At 37.8% G+C, this 23,007-nt stretch overlaps 1 protein-coding gene and 1 long non-coding RNA gene across 2 annotated transcripts; both read right to left on the bottom strand.

The window, feature by feature from the left end:
* Nucleotides 1-12,457: 12,457 nt before the first annotated feature.
* LOC108510792 (disease resistance protein RPM1-like) lies at nt 12,458-14,294 on the bottom strand. The gene is given in 2 exon segments (XM_039120506.1): nt 12,458-13,486; nt 13,488-14,294. Coding segments are annotated over 2 exon segments (1,482 nt in total). The 5' UTR covers nt 14,140-14,294; the 3' UTR covers nt 12,458-12,656.
* A 7,482-nt stretch (nt 14,295-21,776) lies between these two features.
* LOC120107296 lies at nt 21,777-22,987 on the bottom strand. Its single transcript, XR_005509162.1, has 2 exons — nt 22,939-22,987; nt 21,777-21,967 (listed from the first exon to the last, which is right to left on the bottom strand). It is a non-coding gene; the product is annotated as an uncharacterized LOC120107296 (long non-coding RNA).
* Between the last annotated feature and the right edge of the window lie 20 nt (nt 22,988-23,007).

Here is a 23,007-nt window from a genome sequence, read left to right as displayed (position 1 = left end):
GTGTGAGTATAGGCCGTGAGGTGCCCATTAAGTTGTTGAGTAAGCCGGAGGTGCGCATTAATTGGTGAGTAAGCCGGAGGTGCGCATTAATATGTTGAGGTAAGCCGGATGGGTGGCGCATTAATTGTTGAGTGAACGGGGTTTGCAGGGGTCATGCGCAATAAATGCCGGGGCAGTGGCAGGATATGGCCCTCGGCCGGACCTCGGAGGGGTACGGCCGTCGTGGGTAGTCGACAAGAATAGACCTCGGGTGTCGGAGGTTCTGAGGTCGGAGGTCGGACGCCGACCTCGGCTGTCCCAGGTCGGCGGTTGTGCGGCCTCTTAGGAATAATTATGTTGCTGGGGAAAAGCATATTTCCCCAACACTAGATATTTTACACATTTCATTCTATTTTCACCAAATTTTGGACCTTCAACGTCAAGTTGATTCTTATTTGATGATTTAAGATGCCACCTTTTGCAAGTAACTTACATTTGAGACCTTGTTAACCAGCAAGAAACTCATCAACAACTAGGGCAAAGATAACAAGTAAGGGTATTACCCTCTAGAAAGTTATATTAAGTGGTGAAATTGTTAACATATAAGTGTGCTAATCAATTATTAATATATGCCCCAATTCCACTTGTCTTGGCATTTTGCCGTATTTTGTGACGGTTGCAATTAAGCAATATTTTTATATGGTGACAATCTAGACAATCCTTTCACTTTTTCTAGTTTGGCTGGAATATAAGGGGATGAGCTTTGCGCCATCTACTATTTATCAAGTTGCCCTATAAAATATAGTATTTTGACAATTCTGCCAAATTATTTATTGTAAGTTACTATAAAATATATTGAATAGAATTATTTTTTTTCATTTTGGAGCCAAAATCCTATTTGGTAGTGCTTTTAATTTTAATTTTATTTTTAAAATTAAAAAATAAAATCGAGATGAGAAATAAAAAATAACTTACTTTCACTATTTTCGAAAACAAGAAACTCATATCTTTTACCACCACCACTACCACTACCATCGTGGATGTCACCACCACCATTGGTGTCTCCACCATCTATTGCCACCAACACAACCACCATTTTATCCATTACCAATGTCGCTACTATCGTAATCACCATTGTTTCCACCGCCATCATCCTTGTCTCCACGATAGTAATTATATGATAACAACCACTGGTGCTACTACCTCACCAATTAGCCACATCATTGTTGCCACTACAATCTCTATCACTCCACCATTATCATTGCTACCATCCCAACATCATCTATGCTCCTACCACCAACACCCCTATGCCCTCTACTATCTCCACCACACTATCATCGCCTCAGCTACCATTGACATATTTATATTTTTAAAAAGTAATTGATAATACAAAACATATTTATTTTTTGAAATTCAAAATAAAATGGAAATAGAATTTTATTTTTTGATTTTTTAAAATAAGAAAATGAAAGTAATGTCCAATGGCATCTTAAATTCTTATTTCTGATGTGCATCCAAAATCTTAAAAAAATATGCAGATAGCATTGCCATGCTCTATCTAGCAAAGGTATGTCACTACAAAAGTTTTGGTGTGCCATTTAACTCACTAGGCTTGAATCTTGGACCTCGCCCAAGTGAAGAGCGATGTTAACTAGCTGAGTTATTATATATTGGCTTCCGTTACCAAAATTTTCTGTCTGAAAATGCTGTAGGATTGAGCCATTATTTATAATTGCACTACTAAGCCTAGCCTATGTGCAATTAGGAGCCGGTTACAACTTTGAATTCATAAGCCCAATCCTAATGAAATAGTATCACGCCTCGAATCCAACACTGGGGTCCGACCACATAACACGGCTGCACACTCCCTAAAGCAGTGCCCTAGAAAATATGCTAGGCCTGAGATGTCCACATAATACCAATAATTATAATTAAAGCAACCCAATAATACCACTAACATTAAATCATCAACTAGTCAATTATATAGTTTTCAATGTCCATCGGTATCAGCAAAATAAAAAAGATAATTAGCTAACTAACTACTAGCAGCACCAACTCCACGTCTCTCCCATTCGAAACTGCCTCTTGTGACTCTGAAAAAAATGCAAAGAAGAATATGAGTTTTTCTAGCTTAGTAAGAATTCCAAACCACCATACCATGAGTAATAAGAAAATAATCAATTAGCAAAACCATAAAAAATGAATATCGTATCAATACTTGGAAAGTTCTTATTATCATTTTTTCAAAGAAGCATATATATATATACATATATATATATACATACACACACACACATATATATACATAAACATATATTATATACACATATATATATATACACACACACATATATATACATGCATATATAAATACGTATATATATATATATATATATATATATATATGCATGCATATATATATATATATATATATATATATATATATATATATATATATATATATATATACATACATACATACATACGTATATATACATACATACATACATACATACATATATATATACATACATATATATATATCACACATATATACATATATATATATATATATATGTATATATATACATATATATCTATATATATACATATATATACATATACATATATGTATATACATACATATATATATACATATATGATATATATACATATATATATACATATATACATACATATATATACATACATATATATACATATATATATATATACATACATATATATATACATATATATATATATCTACATACATATATATATACATATATATATATACATATATATATATATATATATATATGCATGCATATATATTGATGGGGGGCGAAATGGATCGTGCAGCCCACAACAAAAAGGCCGCCCAATGTTGGCCCAATAAACGCCAACGCCGACCGGCTGAATCCTCGATCCGACCCAGAATCAGCCCGGCCTCGGACTCCGCCAAAAGCTCCATCGACCTCCAATGTTCGCCGACTCGCCCCGACCGAGCTCGGGGCGCTCCACCGAGGACACCTCGGAACCCGGAGAGCCGAGCTATCCTCAGCACCCATCTAGCTGACCTCGCCAAATGGATGATGGGACCTCTCAACGGGTTCGGCCTCGCTAACAGCCGCACCCACGTGTGCGCCCACGCTCTCCTACATGGCCATACATTGCAACGCCACCGCGCCACGCTTCGATAGCTGGCCCTCGACAATCAAAGGACAACACCATGAGTCTATGACTACTCCGGCTATATCCTGCTACGATTGCCAATACCTTACATTCCGAGAACGGACGGCACTACACGCCACGGCCAGCCTTAGCTACGCGCCATTCAACTAAGAGCACACCTTCCTCTCATGATGAGGGGGACAATGCTTCTGCCACCTGGGCCTCTTCACCGGGACTACAAATAGCTCAGTCAGGTAACTTCTAAGGAACTTTTTAGCTGGACCAAATTTATCCCACTCTAACTTGATCGTCGGAGGACTTTCATCGGAAATACCAATGAAGCTTTGTGCAGGTCCGCCGCCGTACAGGAGGTGGCCCCCTCTTCTTCCTCCAACAACTGGCGGCTCTCTCGACTCCTCCGGCGTGGTCACCCTCGGGCCAGATTTGAGCCACAATATATATATACATATATATGTATGTATACATATATATATACGTATATATGTATGTACACATATATATATAATACGTATATATGTATGTACACACATATATATATATACGTATATATGTATGTACACACATATATATATACGTATATATGTATGTACACACATATATATATAATACGTATATATGTATGTACACACATATATATATATATACGTATATATGTGTATACACATATACATATATATACGTATATATGTATGTATACATATACATATATATATATATACGTATATATGTATGTATACATATATATATATATACGATATATGTATGTATACATATATATATACGTATATATGTATGTAAATATATATATATGTATGTATACATACATACATATATATATATATATGTATGTATGTTACATATAATATATATATGTATGTTGTATAATATATATATATTATATATATATTATATGTATGTATGTATAATATATATTATATATATATAATATATAATGTATGTATATATATATATATATATATATATATATATTATATATATATATATATATATATATATATTATGTATATATGTATGTATAACTCATGACGGCTATAGTTGAATGTGAACCAATGGTCCTTCTGCTAGTATGCCCAATATGCTTATTCATGCTGCTACTTGTATCATAACACAAAAGGTTCTACCTGCAATCGCCATTACATTTGCCGGCTGCACAATGAGGTCTTTATTATTCCGAAAGTGGAGCTTCATGCTCGCGTATGGGATAGCACAATTCAAAGCCAGCATTGCTTCTAGTTGAATTGGGCAAGTGAAACTATGTGAAGTAAACTTTGAAAGCTTTCATAACCCGCTGATATGGGTTGCTGCTCATAAAAAAGGTACACGTTGATTCCTCCACCCTTCGTGCCACAAACGCGCCCGCCAGAAAACCAATACGGCGATCGCCAACGCTCACATCCACGAGGGGGAGGAAGTACAGTTTTGAGCCAGGGTATGAGACAAAGGGGATGGTATTCATGCCAGGCCTTGAAGGTTTGCATCATGGCCAAATCTTAAATGACCTGGGTGTGCCGATGAGAATTTTAAGCATATGGTATTAATATAAGACTGTCGATGGGGACATCTCGATGACAGCCTCCATCTACTTTTATCAACTGCAACTTGGTCCTTAGCCATTAGGGCCTTAGTTGACCGGATACGGAAACTCTTTGAGCTAAGAGGTCCAAAGCAAATAGCGTGGACTGGTCACAGCTAGTTTAATTTCTAAGGTTGAGAAAGATGTCTTGGTCCAATTTGAAGAGCATAGAAACTCAGATTCTCCATGAAGAACCCATCTCCAGAAATCCATTCTTCGAAGAAACATTGGTAGTTCATCAAGAAAGCATTCAGCATCAAACTCCCTAGCAATTCCATATCATCCCCTAATTTTGTTGTATGCAAGGGGATTCAAACTACACTATAGCTAATGTTGGAAATATCACCTCAAAAAACTCAAATAATCTACAAATAATTTAATTTCACTGAAACAACGGTTTCCGATGCGTACCTCTTTGATGTCATTTTCTTTCGATTCAAAATAAAATAAATAATACCTGTAGATCGTCCGAGACGTGTAGTCACTGTCTTTGAAAGAGATTCGTCTCCTTATGTGCACCGGATTCTAGCGATCCCTCTCCAAAATACAATGGACCGTTGAATTTGTAGACGTGCACAATATACAAATTCTTTTAAACTCGACAGGAACTTTTTTGTATGCTCGTACATAATAGATTCAGAGCTAAGAATAGAGAAAGATTGGCGAAGAGAAAACCAACAGCAAGACAACCTCTTTCTGTTCTCCCGCCGTTCAGCCAAAAAAAAACCAGCAGGAAAGAAAAAATAATAATAATAAACCAAGAAGAAAGGAAGAGACGGATATGAAGAATGGAATTAATGAGAGTGAGAGGACTCTCCTCTCTCTCTCTCTCACCTATAGTAACGTTGGAGCCCAACGTCTCCATTGTATTCAAGATGGGTTTTAAATGAGTTGTCCGTTGAGTTCTTCGACGGGCAACTCTTCAAGGATGGGTTTAAATGAGGGAGAAACAGTTTCATAACCACTTTAAATTTCAAAACCTCTTACATTTCCCACCATTTTGAAATTTTGAAAAATTTGAGATAATTTTTTTTAAAAAAATTCAAAATACGAGCAATCAGTACACTTAGCTTTCGATGAAAGGTGTCTTTCGGATTTGAACCTTTATCTAGTTGGTATTTCGCCATCCACACCGGTCCGAAGTGAAAAAGTCTTGAACTTGGACTTTATATATAGATTTTGAGAATACCGAACCATTAAGAGTTGACCCTGCATGTGAGTTTCATCGGGGTAGCGCATTATGGCTGTGCTATATCTTGTTTTGTAAGTGTCTCTTAGAGAACAAGTTTTAATTCTCTATTTGACTGCGGCCCCACAGTTCCACTCACATCGGTGATATCTCCAAGGAAATATTGCATCTCTATACCCGGCTATAATAGCCTTGATATCATTAAGGCATTATGCCATCCTCTTGTCTAGTACAGTTGAGATGGGATGGGTAGTGAACCGAGTTCACTTTAAATTTGGTGCTCCTACCAGCCACTCAGTCAGCTTCTTTGTCCATTGAACCTACATCTTGGATCTCCAGTCAGTAAAGATGGGCATCGGGTCGTGCCGGGCCGGCCCGGCCTGTTACTAAACGGGCTGTGCCTGGCATGGCCCCCTTAACCTAAAGGCTAAGCCCGACATGGCCTAGGCCGTGGGGTGGCGGGCCGTGCCGGCACGGGCCGTCTGTCCAAAAAAAATAGCTGTTATGGGTGGCCCATAACGGCTATTTGTGGCTCTTTACCCATTTTGCCCCTCCCAACAGCCATAAAATGGCTAATTTGAGGGTATTTTGGGAAAAAAAATGGAGTCCTATAAATACCCCTTTTCTTCCTCATTCTCACCACACCAAACAACTCTTCTCTCTTCTCTACTACTACTATTTCTCTCTTCTAGCAATATTTAGCAAGTGCTCTAGGCTTCTAGCAATTTAATTTTAGTTTGCATTTAGCAAGTGTTCAAGTACTATACAAGAGGAGGTTCTTATAGAGACGTTAGAAGTACAAAAGAAAGAGAAGGTCACTCCTTGTTGAGAGCACAAGAGGAAGCTCACAAATCTCGGCTCTACCTCTGGTCCTCTACTACAATTCCTCCTTGTGGGCCCTGCCGGGCTCGATTCAGGCCCTTATGGGCCGTTCCGGGCTGGCCCTCGGGCCGTGCTGTGCTTGGCCAACGAATCGTGCCAGCCGGCCCTTATGGCCTGCCGGGCTCGGCCCGCGGGTCAGAAATCCTTAACCCAGCCTGGCCCCTTTTATAAGCGTGCCTAGCACAGCCCGTTACTGTAGCAAGCGGGCCATGCCGGCACGGCCCGCTTCGTGTCGGGCTGTGCCGGACCATGGGCGGCCCGGCCCAATGCCCACCTCTACCAGTTAGATAGGTTGGGTTGCCGCTGATGGTGACTTAAAAATAGGTTTTAAACCCATCCCTTTGAAGCATATTGAACTTGTCCTCTCGACAAGCCCTTGGTCAGATGATCTGCCAAGTTCTCTACCGATTTATTATAACTTAAAGTTATAACTCCAGTAGAGGTGAGCTTCCTTAAAATTTTATATCGAAGCTCGATGTGTCTAGACGACTTTGAATTGTGATTTTTACTTTTCACTTTTGCTATAGTCGCCTGATTATCACAATTAATTAGAATAGCAGGAATAGGCTTATCCATCATGGGAATATTTGATAACAGACCCTTAAGCCAATCTACTTCTCCACCAGCTAACTCTAAGGCTACCATCTCAGCCTCTATGGTGGATCTTGTAATCAGGGTCTGCTTGGAAGATTTTCAAGCGACTGCACCACCACCTAGTGTAAAACAAATCCAATAGTAGCCTTAGTGTCTTCGAAATCAGAGATCCAGTTAGCATCACTATACCCTTTCTAGCATAGTGGAAAAACCAGAATAATATATCCCATAGTTAATAGTAGCCTTCAAATATTTAAGAAGTCTTTCAATTGCATCCCAATGTGTCTTATCGGGGTTATTAGTGTATTTACTTAGTCTTCCCACAGCGTAGGAGATATCTGGTCGAGTACAGTTATACCAAATACATAAGACTTCCAATTAATTGAGAATACTTTAATTGAGAAACACTGTCCCCACCATTTTTTCTTTAATTTTATGCTAGGATCATATGGGGTGCTAACTGGCTTGCAATTTTCGTACCCAATTTCTTAACACTTTTTCAACATAGTGAGATTGATTCAGAACAATCTCATTTTGTGTCCTTATGATTCTGATTTCTAAGATTACTTTAGCTAACCCTAGATCTTTCATCTCAAAATTGTCGCTTAAGTATTTTCTTCACTTTTAACATTTGTGACTTCGATAAATGTGTATATTGGAAAATATTTGATAGGTCTGTTATTATCCTATGTTTAAACATAGATGATATTTTAATTTTCTCTTTGAAAGAGATTCGCCTCCTTATGTGCACCAGATTCTAGCAATCCCTCTCCAAGATACAACGGACCGTTGAATTTGTAGACGTGCACAATACTACAAATTCTCTTGAACTCGGCAAGGACTTTTCTGTATGCTCGTACACAATAGATTCAAAGCCAAAGGACGGAAAAAAATCGGTGAAGAGAAGACCAACAAGACAACCTCTTTCTATTCTGCCCTCGCCGTTCAGCAGAAAAAACCAGCAAGAAAGAAAAAATAATTAAAAAAAACCAAGAAAGAAAGGAAGAGACAATGGATATGAAGAAGGGAATTATATGAGAGTGAGAGGACTCTCCTCCGTTCTCACCTGGAGTAACGTTGGAGCCAACGCCTCCATTGTATTCAAGATGGGTTTTAAATGAGGAGAAACACGGTTTCATAACCATTTTAAATTTCAAACCTCTCTACCGCTATTCTTAGGTATGGCAGTTTTCAGCTGTCGGACGGAGATATTGATGGATTAATATCTTTATATGTGTTGCGGATGTAATCTTTCTCACAATTGATTTTATCAAATCTAGCACTACACCTTACATACGCACCACCTCTACAACCTTTATCTATTGAATTGGTACGATGATAGCAAAATTCATTGAAAGTCAAGGCTAATCAAATCACTTTTTCGATTTCCTCTTTCCGGTTATTAAATATTGGTATCACTCCCATGATTACCCCTCTGTTGCAAGAACTGCGAAAAGTTTTCTCTGGCACACACATTGCTAGGTGGCGAGAAAGCTAAGACAATAGCCATAAAAAAATACAACTATCTTTCTTTAAGGGGAAAAAACTTCTCACTTGATTCTATTTGATTTTTAAGAAAAAATCTTACAAAATGTGGAAAGGAGCTTGTAAAGGTAATTGTACTACTAAAGCTTTATAAATGACTAGAGCGAAGTCACAATTTATTAGAATGCACAACTAATATAATAACAAGTTCAATAGTCCTCGTCTCAAAATATAGAAAGGAGCTCGTAAAGATAATGGTACTACTAAAGCCCCATAAATGACTTAGAGCAAATCACAATTTTAATACATGCACCAACTAATAAAATAACAACTAAATTATCCTCACCCAACCGAAAATAGAAGATCTTAGGAAAGTAATTTCCAGTTAATACATAAGCAATCTAATGAAAAACAAATATATTAACATCATCATGACTACATGAGCATTTAAAGACACCACATTTTTGAGTATATTGAATGGATCCTAATAGAATAGGGCAAGCACTTATACACATAATACACGGCAGACAGATCTTTGATGAGCAAAGTACATTATAACAGAAAGAGAAAAATTTTAATAAAATATCTGCAAGAATTTTTATCTTGCGAGCTGTTCTCGGACTCCCTAAATGATTTTCCTGCAAGATGAAACAACCTTTATTCATCCAAGTCAATAAACAATTGAATAGATTAATGAGCTAGATGCATAATTTCTAAATATCCATACCTCCATAATCCAAAATATATGTTAAAAAGATATGATAAATTAAGAAAGTTGAAGAAAATGAGTTATCAAAATTTTTAAATCAATAAAATCAAATTATGAAGTGAAGATTATATGAAATATCTAATAAGCCTTTTGAGTGAAAAAACTGAAGTAAAAATCAGAATGAAGTTTTACTTGGAGGGAATGTAAGTGCATATCATATTAGATTTGAGAAATACATAAAAAGGAAAGTATCATACCAAAAAAAAGGCATATTATTAAGAGCAAAAAATATAGGACAATAGCATAGAGATGAAGAGAGAGAATGGTTAGCTTTGGAGCAGTGAACAAGAAAAAATATATAGACCAAGAAAGAAAAAATGACGCTTGTAAAAGACAAAAAATAATTAGAAAATATTGTTAAAAATTTAGTGACGAAAGTCGTTAAATAGAACACTACAACATAAAAGGGCTGTCGCGACTCTATAATTGCCGACGCTAAGAAAAAGCGTCGGCATTTTTTTTTCCGACAGTAACCGCCGACGCTGGTAAAGAGGGTTGGGAAAAAACCATTACCGACGCTTATAAGCGTCGGCATAGGCACGCTTTACTGACGCTTAAGAAACGTCGGGATGTTTTTTAGCGACGCTTAAAAGCGTCGCTAAAGGCCAAAATCGCGTCGCTAATTCCCAAATTCTTGTAGTGAAGTGTGTATCAGGTTATAAGTTGAATCAAAATCCTTGTGAAAATGCAGAATTCTTTGAATTTTGATTTTAGGGAAAAACATGTTAATGAGATTTTAAAATTAAGAAAAAAAAATCATGATATAGGAAATTAGCCCTCTTATTTTCAAGAACAGCCATTAATTAAAATATCTGATGGTAAAATATGCAGATACGAGCCTCATGCAATAGAAAAGACATAAGCACATGTGAAAAATACAAGAGACGTTGGTAGAAGAAACTGAGCACAAACTAGAAATATCGAATTAATTTTTTTATTGGGAAAATGGGTTAAGATCAGGGCATCAGGAATGATTAATAAACTAGAGATGCAGTAATTAGATACAAAATGGAAGGGACTCTTACTTGGTGGCCTAGATAAGTGTGGCAGAGGATGGATCATGAAAGGCTTTCATATATTGTTTCGTCGCCTCTCTTAAAATATAATAGCATTAGGGATGCGCTGAATCTTGTCTTGTCGTCGCTTTCTTCGAACCTCCCTTTGAATTCTGGATCCAGATCCTTCAAGTACAGTTCTTGGAGGATGTGAGATATTCGATGCCTCGTGGAACATCCTTTAACGCGGGTAGGCCATCCATGACTAGAAACTCCAGCCTTGCCATGGCGCCATCCTCTACCTCAACTGATTAAGTTGCGGCATATCGTATAACAAAAGTTCCTTCAAGCACTACAAAAGAAGGAAGAACTCCCGACGCTTTTTTTTTGTCTCTACCGACGCTATAAGCGTCGGCGAATTCCAGCCCACGCTTCACAAAGCGTGGGTCAAACGTCGGACAGGTGGGCGTGGGTCCGGTTTTGCCGACGCTAAGGGAAAGCGTCGGCAAACAGGACTTTCCCGACGCTAATGAAAGCGTCGGGAAAATACTCAACGCCGACGCTTATAAGCGTCGGCGTTAGCAACCTGTTTTTAAAAAAAAAATTAAAAAAGAAAGAGGGGAACCTGTTCTTGCCCCAGGAGGGCGTTCTTCTTTGGTGGGTGGTTCCGTCGGAGATGAGCACGACCTGGTCGAGGACCTCTTCTTTCCCTGGAGCCGAGGCAGAGTCCAGCCCCGACGTCGGCTCGTCGAGCAGGAGCACGGCCGGGTTGTGCACCAAGTCGACGCCGACGGATCATGTTCTCGCGCTCGACAATGATTTGGCCTCCCACTGGAAAAGGGTTAAGATAAATGTCTTCTTCACCTTTTAGAAGACAAGCTCATGGGGTTTCATGCCTGCTCTAAGTGAAAATCTGGCACCTAGATAGGTCTTCAAGTCCGGAACAGCATCAATGGCTTTTATCAAAGTTGAGCACGGCCGGGTTGGGTGGTTCAGACGGCGATCCGGAGGAGCCCTCGAGTGCCCCTGCTTCGAAGCCCAGGCGGCGGCGGATTAAAAGAAATTAGGGGAGAAAAATCTCCGGTGTGGGATTAAAAGAAGAACGATGGTGGGTGGGCGGATGGTGGGGTGGGCGGATGGAGCGGCAGAAAAAGGAGGGATCGGGGGAGCGGCTGGGTGAAGAAGGAGGGACCTCCGACGACGCTTTAAAGCGTCGTCGTCTCTAAGATCGGGGGTGCGGCTGGGTGAAGGAGGAAAGGCCAAGAGTTGGGCCCCTTTTGGCCTCCGACGACGCTTTAAAGCGTCGTCGTATCTTTTGTCCTTCGACGACGCTTTAAAGCGTCGTCGTCTCTAAATTTCACCCGACGCTAACAAAAAGCGTCGTCGAGTTTCGACCCCGCTCGAAATTCGCCGACGCTTTTTGATAGCGTCGGCGGAAAGAGTCGGGAAAAGTCTAATTTTTGTAGTGAAGTTAGGGAACCATCCTGCACGAAACCACAATCGCTGCCCGTCATATGCCTTGTGCAGTTTGAGCCATACAAGGTCGCGCAACTGAGAGAGGGATTGAATTGGATCCTCTACCAACCCACTCCAACCCAGACCCAATCTCCGAAGGCTAGCTCCAAGGGCACGAAATAAAGGCAACTGCATCGTCCCTTCTGCTAGCCGCCCATCTAGAATAAGCTTTAGAAGATGCTGAGGTGGATGATCCCAGCCTCCCAACTGGAGAATCTCATTCTCGTTGCTTGCATTAAGGGACAAGTATATGATGCAACCTTGATATATAACGAAGCACAAAGGTCTTTGCAATGGATGCCGCTCACTTTCCATATCCGAATGCTCCTCAGTTGCGTCAAGTTCCCTAGCCGTTTCACAAATTCCTTGTTTGCTTCCACTGCTTGGAGAGTTTGCAGGTCTTTCAAATTCCAGAGTCCTTTCGGAGCTTGCACACCTCTACGATTATTTATAGGATTATTTGGATCGAGAATCTTCTCGGCAAACAAGTGACGCAACTTCTTGAGATTTCTTGTCGCTTGGCAGTTTTTCTATTTCACTTTTCATGAGGTCGAGCGTCTGCAGGTTACGAAGCCTTCCCAAGGATTTTGGTAGCACCTTCACCTTTGTGTCCCTCAGACCCAAAAAGTGGAGATTGAATAAGTCCCCGATTTCATCTGGTACTCTCTCAATCGAGATGCCTTGCAGATCTAAGACGGTCAAATATCTAGAGCTGGAACACAGCGAAGAGAAGGATGATGATGATGAGGACATTGAAGGGTCAAACACCACGAAAGTGCGAAGTCTTGGCAACTCCATACTCGATTGGATTTCGTTACTGTATCCGTGCACTGACAGGCGGCGTGTTTCATCACCCGTCTTCCCCACCATCTGAAGATCATCAAGGACAGCACTAAAATTTTCCTTCTTAGACAATGATACAGCCAACTCTCGTACAAGATCGTGCATCCGACAGTGTTTTATTCTACCAAATTGATTCCTTTTTACAACTTGAAGCATGCATCGATGGATGAGCTCCTTGAGATAGTCCTCTGCCACTTCCTCCATTGTTCTTGATCCCCTTTCCTCCACAAATCCCTCTGCGACCCATAGCCTCATAAGCCTCTTTCTCTGAAGCACATGATCCTCCGGGAACATGCTGCAATGCAAGAAGCAGTTCTTAAGATATCTCGGCAAATAGTTATAGCTGAGATTCAGAACATGCTTCACATGGTCCAAATTTGGGTTGTTATTCAACTCCCAGCTCAGCTGATCATAAACTTTCTCCCATTCTGACTTGGTTTTCTCTCAGGGACAAAAGACTGCCTAAAGAGACAATAGCTAGTGGTAACCCTTGACATTTTGATACAATTTTTTTCCCCAACTCCTCTAGTTCTTGAGGACATTTTCTCACTTCATCTTTCCGGAATGCCCTCCTACAAAATAGATCCCATGCCTTAGTGCTTTCCAAAAGCTTGAGCTCAAGATTCCAAGCATCATGTGCTAGTGAAGCTACCTCAGCAATCCGGGTTGTAATGATTATTCTGCTTCCATTGTTGTCATAAACATTAATGGCATCACGAATAGCATTGAAAGCTTTCAGATCCCATACATCATCCAATATGATCAAAAATCTTTTTTTCTCTAGAAAAAGCCTCACTCTTTCAACTAACCTTCTATGGTCCATTCCTTTGAGGTCAATCGGAACTTTCTCCACATTCAGCTCCTTTATCATTCTTCTTAAAAGTTCATCCACCTCGTAAGTTTGTGAGATGGATATCCATGCATGACATTCAAACTTTTTTCTCTCACTTTTATATACATTGGTGACAAGGGTTGTTTTGCCCAATCCCCCCATGCCCCACACGGATATTATAGACCAAGCCAGATCCTCGTCAGATAGCCATTCAGATATATTTTTTTTGTTTTGGTCAATCCCCACAAGGTCATCTTCATCCATAAAATGAGAAGAGTCTGCTGCATTTCACTAGCATTACGTGAACTACTACCCATTGCTCCCTCTGTTGTCTTCATCCATCGCTCCTTCATTTGTGAAAGGTTAACCAAATTAGTTTCCAATTCTTTCAGCCGAGCAGCAATTTGATGGAAGGCAACCAAATTGGGATCTCTTTACTACTTTTTTAAGATAGCCTCCTAACCCGCTCCCTTGTTGTTGAGCTATGAGATACACATACTCATCCATAATGTCCTTAATACTATATGCCAGTTTCCGTACCTCCTGAACCCAAGCTTCAAAGACTTGATTGTTATCAGTTCGACTATCTATATGACCGAGGAAGGCTTGCATTACCAAAAGTTCACTCTTGATACAGGTCATACTACTTGGTAGTTGAGTCAACAATGAGACTTCATTTGCGAACAGAGAACTAGCTTCTCTCAATGCTGCTCCACCCAAAGCAACACCGATCTTCTGAATTGCTAGAAGTACAGCCGCCTCTGCCATGTCTGGTTCCACTATGAACTATACTTCCTTTGTTGGACAGGCCAGGTGTCCTATCAGACTAGCTCTTTGTCTATCTTATATTCTCTCTCTTGGTGTTTGGTCTATCCAAAAAAAGTTTGATCTTAGTAAGAAATGAGAGTTCATCAAGAGTTCCATACAATAAATAAAATTATTCAACTATGAGATATCACATATATACTGAATAATCTTGCTATCATGTTATTTAGTTCTAAGATCACTATTTCTCCGACCATTTGTAAACTAACCTTGGAAAATGGTACCACCATTCACAACAAGAAGGCTTTCCATTCTTTGAGGTGCATACAAGTATGATGTGTATAAAATAAAAAAAATCTAATTATAAAAAGATCAACAAGGTTTGGCCTATAGAATTTAATATGACGTTCCCACTTCTAAATCACACTAGAGATGTAGAAACAAGACTATAACCTTCCAAGAGTCATTTTTCCCAATTAAAATATAAGATATTATCTTGTTGCAACTATAATAACAAGACTATGTGATAATTTGAAAAATTCATTAATTGTTTAAATTTTACGATTCCCCAAAGTTGTTCAACTAATGTCAAAAGTGGACTTGGGCCAACTTCTAGTCTGACCATAGGCTAGGCTTGAAATAGTTCAGGTTGGGTCAGGATCTAAAAGTAGAACCTGAAAGAATTTCTAGCTAGGCTTCTGTCGATGCTTAGCTCCACCCCGAGGCCCGAGCTTGAGCCGGAACCAAAAATCGAGCATGAAATCAAACACAAAGATACGATTAGAACAAGGCCCGAGACTTGTCCTGGCCCTATATCCAACCAGACCCTGCAGCTCAATTTGGTTGGACCTTTTCTTCAGTGAATCTAATTCATCTGTTTACCAAGCTAAGGCAGTGAGATTGACCACCTATGGATGAGAGAGGAGGGCTAAAACCTTCGATCCCTAAGTCTCTTGTCTCGAATTTCTCTTTGACCCTTGGGCTCTCTACATCTCTCCAGCTCTTCACTTCTCCGTCCACTTCCACTAGCCCCCTCCTCTCATTGCTGGTCAACAATCCAAATGCTACAGAACCCCTTTTCCAAGGACAAAGAGAACAACCACATCCAATGTTCCTCATCCCTTCTCTATCGCTATGAGAGAGAGAGAGAGAGAGAGATGAAAAAGAGAAGAGACGAATGATGCCCAACTATGGGCACTGTTTTTGGAGAGTTAGGGTTCGACAGCCATAATTTGTTGGACCCATATAGCTTTGAATGGCCTTCCTAGGTCTACTCTCTCCTTTATTTGATCTGCTCTAGCCTCCTGCCTTCTATTGTCCTTTTCCTCTTCGAGCCCACCTATAATATCCTTCCCCTTATTCTCTCATTCAAAATAAAAGAAAAAAGAACCATCTTTTCCCTTTTATTAGTATTCCCGTGGACTTAGTATTTTTCTAGTATTTTAAAGCAAGATATCCTATTTCTTGGGCAATTGTGGTCATAGTATGGTGCATTATTCTTAAAAAATGTAATTTTTACCATTTCTCATTAATTTGGCAGGTCCAAGCAAGCCATGTAGGGGCCAATCGAGCCAAAAATTAGGTCAACCAGGCCATATATCGGGCCTAAGCCTAGCCCTGAGCCCAAAAACATTTCGAGCCGGATTCCAACAGAAATATAGCCCAACCTAGTCAAACCCAATTCTAGCCCTACATTAAATGAATAATTTGTAGGTTCACAATTGTTGTTTCATGAATTAATCATAAAATGCATAGAAAATGGGAATGATTCATGGTTAATTCAAGGAATCCTAAATTGTTCATTAGACAAAAAGAAGGTTTATGGTGCCACGTGAGATTCTAGGTAATGCTTGAGGCAGGCCTAAGGCATATAGGGGAAAGTGATTTGACATGGGAGATATCTTTTAGAAGATATCTTTTATACAAGAAAATAGGGGTGAAACTTTTTCGACTTCCCAACTTTTCTCTGTTGCCTTCATGACTTTTCTTCCAAAACTTTTTATCTTCAAAAACAAAACAAAGAAGATTAGATATCTTCCACTTATTCTCATTCAAATATAGGCCTACAAGTGGATTGATCTATCTCCATTCTGGCACTGATCCGAAACCAATTCATTCCAACCAGCACCAAAATTACTTGGATTAGGTTTGAATTTGAAAAGATGACCTGTTCTAAAAATGGATTAGATTTGGATACTTAAATTTCCAATTTGAATCCAAACCAACCTAGACCGATAGAAAACTAGTATACCATATATTTTAATACTCTGGTTTAATATAAGAAATATAAGTCTTCTTCTGATGATATACTCAACTCAAACTAAGTTTAATCCCAATCTAGTTTGGGTCGACTATATGAATCCTTTTCCTCCATTTACTCGATTTAAAGTATATTTTCTAAAAGATGTAACGATTATCAAGACCTTCTCTATTATTTATCCTATGTAATTTTTGATCTGCCTCTATCCTTATTTTTTTTATATGCATGAAATTATTCTTTTGTACTGGTACCGCCCTCAATCTATGTTATAGATGCCCAAACCATGTAAGTCATTCATCTCTTAGTTCATCCTCCATTGGTGCTACTTCCATCTTTTTACAAATAACTTTATCTCTTATTGTATATTTTCTTGCATTACCATATATCTATCTCAATATTCTCATTTCGGGCATACTCATCTTGTGCATATATTATTTTCTAACTACTCAACATTATGTACCATATAGCACAACTAGTCATACGACTACCCTATAATTTTTTTTTTCGGCTTCTTAGGTATTCTATCATCACATAATATTCTAATTTGCACTTCTGCATTTTATCGACCCTGCTTTAATCCTATGGATAACATTCTTTTTAGTCTCCCATTTCTTGTGAATAATGAATCCAAAATATAAAAAATGCTCAATCCTATGAACTTTATAATCCATAACTTTACTTCACTTTCATTTGTATTTCTAATTTTATTAAATCTATATTCCATGTATTCTATATTGGTCCTACATAACTTATAACTCTTAAATTTAAAAAAAAAAATGTCAAGATTTTTTTTGAAAAAGAAAAATCTGCAGGATAGTTTCTTTCCAATATATTTGATAAAATAAGGGAATAGAAAGAAATAATATTAACCTAACAATGTAGCAAAGAAGGAAAGTGCACCAAAGAAAATATCAATCATTTTTGAACTAATACAGTAACAATGGTAACCAATATGCTTAATAATATTCAAGAAGTTAAGCTCTGAGAAACCAAGAATGGTTTTTCACATAAAAGTGAAACCAAGAATGGTATTATGAATCTACATACTTCATATTTAAGTATTATTGGTAAGATTGCACATTTATACATTTAGCAATAAAAAAGTTTATTGCTAAAACATATATTTCGTCGCTTAAAGTGTTTGGTGACGAAAAAAATTTCATTGCTAGGTTCGAAAAAAAATTTTGTTGCTAGGTTCATAACCATGCCCCATCACTAAAAGTCATCTATAACGAAAATAGTAATTTGTCACCAAATATTCAACATTTTGTGATGAAATGAATGTTGTCGTTAACACATACAAAATTCATGACAAAATAAATTGTCACTAGAAGTGAGTAAATGTTTCTGCCGAAACATCTACTTTGTCAGAAAAAGTTAGATCTAAAACTCATGTGTATGCATCTAGATATATAGATAGGATCAAACCCATGACATCTCGATTTGTTACCTACTACTCAACCACTGCAACACGTTTAGCTTGTAATAAAAAATTATTGTTTATTATACTTATTGAAAACTTATTCAGTTTATAAAATATAATCATTTCAAATGTATTATGGTATTTCATATTTTAATAATTAATTATTTTTATAGAATTCGATCCTTTTATTTTTAATAAAAATAAAAGTTAAATAACTTTATTTTATTCCTCATAATATTTTTAATTTTTTAAAAATATTTAAAATAATTTTAATACATTTATATAATTTTTAAATTTTTAAAATAGATAATTCATGATTCTTTTTGTTGCAAACTATAGTTATACAATGATATATAGATGATAACTTCCATTATGTCTTTAAATAGTCAATATTCTACAACAAAACTTTATATGTTGCCACTAAATATTTATATTCTTAACGATGAAACACTGTCATCCACTAAATTATATAAATAATTTGCCAATGAAAGCTATTTATCCATAAAGTTACACCGATAATGTATAGGTGATAAAGATTAATTTATCGTTAAATAGTTAGTATTTCTACGATAAATATATATATGTTACCAATAAAGGTATGTTTAATTTTTAGTTTGCCATTTAGCAAGTGTTCAAGTACTATACAAGCAGGAGATTTTGTTGAGACGTTAGAAGTACAAAAGAAAGAGAAGGTCATCCCCTTGTGAGAGCCACAAAAGGAAGCTCACCAAATCTCGGCGTCTTACCTCTGGTCCTCCTACTCAATTCCCTCCTTGTGGGCCCTGTCGGGCTCGGTTCAGGCCCCTTATGGGCCCGTTCCGGGCTGGCTCTCCGGGCCGTGCTGTGCTTGGCCCCCCACGAATCGTGCCAGCCCGGCTCTTATGGGCCATGCCGGGCTCCGGCCCGCCGGGGTCAGAAATTCTTAACCAAGCCTGGCCCCTTTTATGAGCCGTGCTAACACAGCCGTTACTGTAAGCAACGCGGCCATGCCTGGCAATGGCCCGCTTCGTGCCGGGGCTGTGCGGCCATGCCTTGGCACGGCCCCTGCCTTCGTGCCAGGCTTGTGCCGGGCCATGGGCGCCGCCCGGCCCCAATGCCCACTCTACAGTCAGATAGGTTGGTGGCCCGCTGATGGCTTGACATTAAAAAATAGGCTTTAAACCACCATCCGCTTGAAGCATATTGAACTTGTCTCTCGACAGACCCTTGGTCAGATGATCCTGCCAAGGTTCTCTACCGATTCTATTATAACTTAAAGTTTATAACTCCAGTACGAAGGTGAGCTTCCTTTAAAATTTTATAATCGAAGCTCGATGTGGTCTAGACGACTTTGAACTTGTGATGTTTACTTTCACTTTTGCTATAGTCCGCTGATTATCACAGTTAATTAGAATAGCAGGAATACGGCTTATCCATCATGGGGAATATCTGATAACAGACCCTTAAGCCAATCTACTTCTCACCAGCTAACTCTAAGGCTATCATCCAGCCTCTATGTGGATCTTGTAATTAAGGTCTACTTGGAAGATTTTGCAAGCGACTGCACCACACCTAGTGTAAAAACCAAATCCAATTAGTAGCCTTAGTGTCTTCGAAAATCAGAGATCCAGTAGCATCACTATAACCCTTGTCTAGCATAGTGGAAAAACAGAATAATATATCCCATAGTTAATAGTAGCCTTCAAATATTTAAGAAGTCTTTCCAATTGCATCCCAATGTGTCTTATCGGGGTTATTAGTGTATTTACTTAGTCCTTTCCCACAGCGTAGGAGATATCTGGTCAAGTACAGTTATACAAATACATAAGACTTCCAATTAATTGAGAATACTTTAATTGAGAAACACTGTCCCCACATTTTTCTTTAATTTTATGCTAGGATCATATGGGCGTGCTAACTGGCTTTGCAATTTTTGTACCCAAATTTCTTTAACCACTTTTTCAACATAGTGAGATTGACTCAGAACAATCTCATTCTGTGTCCTTATGATTCTGATTTCTAAGATTACTTTAACTAACCCTAGATCTTTCATCTCAAAATTGTCGCTTAAGTATTTCTTCACTTTTAACATTTGGTGACTTCGATAAATGTGTATATTGGAAAATATTTGGATAGGTCTGTTATTATCCTATGTTTAAACGTAGATGATATTTTAATTTTCTCTTTGAAAGAGATTCGCCTCCTTATGTGCACCGGATTCTAGCAATCCCTCTCCAAGATACAACGGACGTTGAATTTGTAGACGTGCCACAATACTACAAATTCTCTTGAACTCGGCAAGGACTTTTTCTGTATGCTCGTACACAATAGATTCCAAAAGCCAAAGGACGGAAAAAAACATCGGTGAAGAGAAGACCAACATCAAGACAAACCTCTCTTCTATTCTGCCCTCCGCCGTTCAGCAGAAAAAAACCAGCAAGAAAGAAAAAATAATTAAAAAAAACCAAGAAAGAAAGGAAGAGACAATGGATATGAGAAGGGAATTATATGAGAGTGAGAGGACTCTCCTCCCTCTCTCACCTGGAGTAACGTTGGAGCCCAACGCCTCCATTGTATTCAAGATGGGTTTTAATGAGGGAGAAACGGTTTCATAACCATTTTAAATTTCAAAACCCTCTTACAGCTAATTCTTAGGTATGGCAGCTTTTCAGCATCCATTACAATTACCACAGACAAGCACTGATTCACCAATATTGATGGATTAATCTATACCTTCTCCTTATAAGAAATGTGTTGCGGATGTAATCTTCTCACCAATTTAGATTTCTACCAAATCCTAGCACTACACCCTTACCGCAACCCACCTCTACAACTCTTATCAATTGAATTGGGTACGATGATAGCAAAATTCATTGAAAGTCAAGGCTAATCAAATCATCTTCTTTCGATTATCCTCTTTCCGGTTACTCAAATATTGGTATCACTCCCATGATTTACCCCTCTATTGCAAGAACTTGCGAACAAGTTTTCTGGCACACCCATTGCTACGGTGGCGAGAAAAGCTAAGACAATAGCCATAAAAAAATACAACTATCTTTCTTTAAGGGAAAAAAAAACTTCTCACTTGATTCTATTTGATTTTAGAAAAAAATTATCTCAAAATGTGGAAAGGAGCTTGTAAAGGTAATTGTACTACTAAAGGCTTTATAAATGACTTAGAGCGAAGTCACAATTTTATAGAATGCACCAACTAATAAAATAACAAGTTCCAATAGTCCTCTCTCAAAATATAGAAAGGAGCTCGTAAAGATAATGGTACTACTAAAGCCCCATAAATAACTTAGAGCAAAGTCACAATTTTAATAGCATGCACCAACTAATAAAATAACAAACTAAATTATCCTCACCCAACCGAAAAATAGAAGATCTTAGGAAAAAGTAATTTCCAGCTAATTACATAAGCCAATCTAATGGAAAAAACATATATTACACATCATCATGACTATATGAGCATTTAAAGACACCACATTTTGAGTATATTGAATGGATCCTAATAGAATAGGGCAAGCACTTATACACATAATACACGGCATACAGATCTTTATGAGCAAAGTACATTATAACTAGAAAGAGAAAATTTTAATAAAATATCTGCGAGAATTTTAATCTTGTGAGCTTGTTCTCGACTCCCTAAAATGATTTTCCTGCAAGATGAAGCCACCTTTATTCATCCAAGGTCAATAAAACAATTGAATAGATTAATGAGCTAGATGCATAATTTTCTAAATATTCCATACCTCCATAATCCAAAATATATGTTAAAAAGAGTATGATAATTAAGAAAAGTTATGAAGAAAATGAGTTATACAAAATTTTTAAATCAATAAATCAATTATGAAGTGAAGATTATATGAAATATCTAATAAGCCTATTTTTGAGTGAAAAAACTGAATGGAAGTAAAAATCAAAATGAAGTTTTACTTGGAGGGAATTGTAAGTGCATATCATAATTTAGATTTTGAGAAATACATAAAAAACGAAAGTATCATACCAAAAAAAAGGCACATATTTTTAAAGAGCAAAAAATATAGGACAATAGCATAGAGATGAAGAGAGAGAGAATGGTTAGCTTTGGAGCAGTGAAAAGAAAATATATAGACCAAGAAAAGAAAAATGATGCTTGTAAATTAAAGACAAAAATAATTAGAAAAATATTTGTTAGAATTATAGTGACGAAAGTCGTTAAATAGAAGTGTGTATCAGGTTATAAGTTCAATCAAAATCCTTGTGAAAATAGCAGAAATTCTTTAAATTTTGATTTAAGGGAGAAACATGTTAATGAGATTTTAAAAATTAAGAAAAAAATTTCATGCCATAGGAAATTAGCCCTCTTATTTTCAAGAACAAATAGGTGCTGCCATTAAGTAATCTAAGAATCAGGATACATATAAAGAGAAATATCTGGTGGTTAAACTATGCAGATTTGAGCCTCATGTAATAGTAAAGACAAGAACTTGTGAAAAATATTGGATTGAGATGTTGGGTAGAAGAAACTGAGCTCAAACTAGAAATACGAATTAATTTTTTGTTGGAAAATGGGTTAAGATCAGGGCATGGGGAATGATTAATAAACAAGAGATGCAGTAATAAGATACAAAATGGAAAGGACTCTTACTTGGTGGTTCCAGATAAGTGGGCAGAGGGATGGATCATGAAAGGCTTTTCATATATTGTTTTGTCTCCG

This window comes from Phoenix dactylifera, unplaced genomic scaffold, assembly GCF_009389715.1.
Source record: "Phoenix dactylifera cultivar Barhee BC4 unplaced genomic scaffold, palm_55x_up_171113_PBpolish2nd_filt_p 000820F, whole genome shotgun sequence".
Taxonomy (NCBI): Eukaryota; Viridiplantae; Streptophyta; class Magnoliopsida; order Arecales; family Arecaceae; genus Phoenix; species Phoenix dactylifera.
This window is presented reverse-complemented; position numbering and strand designations above follow the sequence as displayed.